At 29.3% G+C, this 5,812-nt stretch overlaps 1 protein-coding gene across 1 annotated transcript; it reads left to right on the plus strand.

The window, feature by feature from the left end:
- The first annotated feature begins 357 nt into the window (after positions 1-357).
- LOC107890185 (uncharacterized) lies at positions 358-2,226 on the plus strand. The gene is made up of 5 exons (XM_016814680.2): positions 358-674; positions 742-905; positions 978-1,404; positions 1,489-1,583; positions 2,016-2,226. The coding sequence occupies exons 2-5, from the start codon at positions 757-759 to the stop codon at positions 2,122-2,124; spliced, it is 780 nt and encodes a 259-aa protein (XP_016670169.2). The 5' UTR covers positions 358-674; positions 742-756; the 3' UTR covers positions 2,125-2,226.
- The last annotated feature ends 3,586 nt before the right edge of the window (positions 2,227-5,812 follow it).

Here is a 5,812-nt window from a genome sequence, read left to right on the forward strand (position 1 = left end):
GGGCATACAATATATGTTGCAGTTTCTTAAATTTTTTTTATATTTTATACAATAATAATTTAAGATTAAAAAAAAAACTAGTATATATATGTAACTTAGAGTCATCATTATTTACCACAATCGGATATATGAAAATTTTGTTCATCACTATTTTAAATTAAATTTTATATAAAAAAGTGAAAATTAAGAATAAATATAAATAAATATTGGTAATAAATTGTAAAAGTGGAAAAATAAGAAAATAAATATTGGTAGGTAATGAAGAAAAAAGGTGGGTATTAATTGATATGCATTAAAGCTGAAGTCATGCATTGTATTTAGAGTCATAATTGATATATACTATCATTAAAACGCATCTCTTGGAATTCTTATTCCATAGTAACAACATTTCAATTTACATTCTTCCTTCAAGGGAAGCTTTATGGAATTGAAATTAGCATTAGGGGAGTGGTCAGGCAGGTTCGACATGGAGAAAGCAGTTTGCAATCATGGTTTCTTCATGATGTCTCCCAACCTTTGGATCCCTTCCACTAATTCCCTTCGCCGTCCACTTCGACTCTCAGACTCTTCTCGCTCCGTTCCCGTCACTATCTCACACCCTCTCCATCACCCTTTCCTCCTTATACAAAGTCCATCACTCCCCCATCTCCTCTGCCGATGAAGCTGTTATTTTGGTATGTATATCATATCAATTTTCTCAAGTATTTTCTTTTATAATCATTTATATATAATTGAATACAGGAACAAGTTGGAAGAATGCTTAGAATATCAAAGAAAGATGAGAGGGACGTGATGGAATTTCAAGAAATGCATTCATCGGCGAGGGAGAATGGTTTGGGTCGAATATTTCGGTCCCCTTCCTTTTTCGAGGATGCTGTCAAGTCCATCCTTCTCTGCAACTGCAGGTTCAGTTATTCCAATTAATACTTCCATTCTATTACTTAGTTTTGATGCTAAATCCATTAAAAATACTGAAGCTGGAAGAGGTCATTGAACATGGCTCGGGCTCTCTGCCTGCTTCAGCCAAAAATAGCATTGGATGGCAATGCTCGTTCGAAACGAAAAAGATCCAAGTGTTCAGATGATATAGGGAATTTTCCAAGCTGGAAAGAGCTGCTAGCATGGTCTTGGGTGGATGAGAAGTACCTAATAAAACAGTGCAATGTTGGGTATAGAGCTGCCCGTATTCTTCAACTTGCTACAATGTTTGCCCAAGGGGATCTTCGTGAGGATCACATCGCCAAACTTGAACAATCTTCGGATCCAACATCCTTTGAGACTTTATATCAAAAGTTGTTGAAAATCAAAGGTTTTGGTCCCTTTGTCTGTTCCAATATTTTGATGTGTGTCGGATTTTATCAAAGGATTCCCTCCGATTCTGAAACTATCAGGCACTTGAAACAGGTTGTCTTCTCTTTCTCTTTTTTTTTTTTTTATTCTTTCTATTTTATTCAATTATTTACCTATTGTCTTACTCATATTAATTAGGTACATGGCAAGCAAAATTGCTCTAAAGAGACAATTGGAAAAGATGTTGAGGAAATTTATGGCAAATATAATCCATTTCAATGCTTGGCATACTGGTGAGGAAACAAGGTTCAAATTTTTTCATAGTATTGTATTAGACAAATATTTTTTTTTGTTAATTAGATCACCCAACATAACAGTGTTTGTATATTATGTTTGGTTAATGAAGAAATTAAAATTATTTAATTATATGTTTAATGTAAATACATATTTCTTTACCATTATCATAAATATATTGAAACTATGATGGTACAATTATATCATTAAATCCATTTGTTAAAATATTAATGTATATTAAGAAGCATTTAAATCCCTCATGGTTTATTTTAATATCTAATAATTATTAATTAAAAAAACTTGTTCAATAAATTTTAAACTTCTTTTCTTCAAATCTCTTCTTTTGTAGAATCTACTCTTTCTATTTAAGAAATTGAGGCATGCATAATTTTTTAATTTGGAAATTCCAGCTGATGGGTTGGTGCTTGCAGGGTGGAATTGATTGAGGAATATGAAAGCAAATTTGGGAAGCAGAGTAAGCTGGAAGCTGCCAACTATCATCTTATCACTGCCACCAGCTACTTAGGGACTAGGGAATAATTAATTAAATTGGTTAATTGTCTAATTTCACCTAATTTTTTATACTCTATTTTTGATACAATGATTAAAATTATTTATAGTCTTTTTTTAACCCTTAAAATAGGAAAATAATGTGCTTTAGTGCATTGAAAATAATATCGATGCCAATTCATATTTTTTTAATTATATATCTTATTACTTCATTTTTCCAAAGCGTATCCTACTTTAATTTTCTAATTCCTCCGAGCTTTATTTTTTATTTCTGACATTCCCTGTGGGTCTGCGAGTTGGAAACTATGGCCAAGCTCACGCCGTTCTTCAAGCCTCTCCTGAGGTAAAGCCGGCATAGTCGACAACAAAAGTGAAGGCAAACATACCAATGCTTTGGTATGCATAAGCTGGAAATTTAAATTATAGTAAAAATATTCAAAACACCAGCAGTGGGCTGATCTTGACTTATGCTATGCCAAAACCTTCAACTAAATCTCTATATATTAACAAACATGATGTTGATCAACCAAGTTAGCAACTTCTCAATGATAATTAAAAAAAAAAAGTGTTAAAACTAATTTTAGGTTATAAAATGTACTTGATATTATTACTTAGAATAATATCAGATCGTTTGGCAAAATATATTTATATTATGTTTTTTTTTAATTTTACATTTTTATCTTGATTTTTTAACACATTATTTACAAATTCAGATCTATTGTTTTTCAAAATAGTTAAAATATGTCATATGTTTTTGCACTCTTTGTAAATTTAAAATTTATTTTTTGTACTTTTGATTCTAGGAATTTAGTTTATCTATTTTTTTATATTTTAAAATTCAGGTCAAACTGTTGAACACTATTAAAATTATTTTGTTAAGAACCTTGTGTATTGGTTTGATGGCTACGGTGTTCACAGCCCCAGGCGTGACTTGGGTTTGAGTCACGCTAGTTGCATTGCTGTTAATATTTTGCCCTCCTTTTGTAATTCACAAAAAAGACTAAATTCTTGGAAATAAAAGTATAATGACTAAATTCCAATTTTGAGAAGACTAAAGGGACCTATGACATATTTTAACCTTTTAAAATATAGGCATAATGACTTATTTGGCCCTCCAACTTTACAAAAAAATCATTTTGGTCCTTTATATAATTTTTTGTCCTTTATAGCATTTAAATTTTTTTTTCCAAATCACCGCAAAATGATGGAAAAATTAACATTTTTTAACTTTACTGATGTGACATACACGTGGATGACATGTCAACATTTAATTAATATTTAAAAATTGTAAAAATTATTTTGAAAAATTAAAAATCACTAAAATTACATAAAAAGTACAAAAATATTTTAAAATATTTTAAAATTAATTAAATGCTAACATGCCAAGTGGCAAACCACATCTATGCCACGTCATCAAAGTTAACAAACGTTAACTTTTCCATCTATTTTGGGATGATTTGAAAAAATTGGAAGTTCAAGGAATAAAAAAAGTAAAAATTTAAATGGATGACTAAAATGACATTTTTTGTAAAATTGGAGGGCCAAAAAAATCATTATGTCTAAAATATAATATAATATTACTTTAAAAAATATATAACGTTAAAAGAAATCAGGTAAACTACCACATTAGTCACTCTAAATAGGGGTGTTTAAATTTCGATTAAAATCAAATTAATCGACCGAACTGATCTAATTCGGTTAATCGATCTAATTCGGTCGGAGGTCGACTAATGATTTTTTAAAAGTTTAGTTATTGATTAATTCAGTTTAAAATCAAGTAATTAACCAAATTAATCGAACTTAATAATTAATATTATATATTATATGTATTAAGCTTAGCCCACTGCCCACTACCCCCAACCCCAACCATCGGCCAACCCCAACAATCCTAAGTCCTACCTAATATAAACCCAATCATGTTATGAGTATTCTATTAAGTGGATGTCCATCAATATCAAGATAAATTTTGATCTACTTTAAATTCTAATAGTGATTAGAAGTAGACCTCTACTTCATTTATATTTCTTATGTCTATAAATAGAGACTTTGGAGAAGTATTGTAAACACTTCGATTGATCAATAAAATACGCTCTCTCTTTTGCTCTCACATTTCTTTGTTTTTTACTCTCTGTTTTTTTTATTTTTTAACGCGTTATCAGCACGATTCTCTTTTATTTTATAATATAGTCACTCCAAATCTGCTGGTCAAGTTATTATTGATTGCCTTCTAGAGCTATTGCAATTTCAGTCTTCAATTAAGGCTTGCGCACTATGGGTAATCATTAGAGCCTTTAACCACTCAGATTTTCAGGTATATATTATTATGATTTTTATTTATTATATCATGTTTATTATAATTTGAGACTAATCATGACAACATGAATAGATAGATTTTGATTTGAAATTCACGCATGTTTGCGATAGTGATTATGAAATAAATTTTTTTTTTGGGATGTTTATGAGTTCAACCTAGTAAATCTATTGCATTACCTACAGTGAACGTAAAAGAAAATATAAACCAATACTATTCTAATATTTGGCAGTACAAAATTAGTCGAAAACTTCAGAAGAGCTAATATATTAATATATTGTGATGATTAATCCATTGGTTTTAAAAGATATTTATAATGGATATCAAATTGAGATTATGAATGAGGAAAATATTATATAATATTCTCATTATGTCATCATTTTTTCTTTGGATATTTGAAGGTTTTGACATATTACTTGAAGTGAATAATACATATAATTATTGGAAATTATATTTATTTTCTTGACTTGGTGGCATTATAAACTTCACATTGATTTAGACATTTCCGGTAGTAAATGTCACAGTAGTACTTATATGTGGATACAGAGTAAAAGGAATTACAGTAAAATTATCAATTTGTCACAATTTATAAGGACATTATTAGTACAATTGAAATGCATGTTAAAGTAAACTAGAAGTTTACTGATACAAATGCATTTACTACTTGACGTAACCAGTAAGATCATTCTGGATCATATATGATGTGAAAATTAATTGAGAATTCATATGGAAAGTTATTAAAGAACCAGAATATTCTTTAATTTAAAGAATTCTCATTTGTTGATTGTTCTCAATGAAAATTGATTATTAAAAACTCACTAGTTAAAGTTGAGATTTAATGTCTTGTATATCTGAAATGAATATGGGCTCATTCATCCACCATGTGGATGGTTTTGATATTTTATGATTTTGGTAGATGCATCTACAAAATAATCACGTATGTGTCATCAACTTGTAACCCGTAGTTTGCAAGATTGCTTGTTTAAATAATTAATTTTAGATTATACAATTAAGACAATTTATATTGCCAAAGCTGATGAGCTTATATCTCAATTTTTTATTAAATGAGTTTGAAAAACTTTTGTAAAAGTTTGTTATTTATGCGCATAATGGTTTAGAAAAATTATTGATTGAACGCCTCTGGTTAATGTCTAAACTATTACTTATGAGAACTAAACTTCCTAGTTCAACATGAGGTTATGTTGATTTACGTGTTGTACGCATCAAGCCAATAAGTTATAAATACTCCCAATTACAATTGACTTTTAGTCAAGAGCTAAATATTTCTCATCTTTGAATTTTTGTATATGTGTATATGTTCCAATTGCTTCACCACAAAGCACAAAGATAAGTGAATCCTCAAAGAAAGTTGGGAATATATATTAATTACAAGTCTTCTTGTATTAT

Source organism: Gossypium hirsutum, chromosome A09, assembly GCF_007990345.1.
Source record: "Gossypium hirsutum isolate 1008001.06 chromosome A09, Gossypium_hirsutum_v2.1, whole genome shotgun sequence".
Classification (NCBI taxonomy): domain Eukaryota; kingdom Viridiplantae; phylum Streptophyta; class Magnoliopsida; order Malvales; family Malvaceae; genus Gossypium; species Gossypium hirsutum.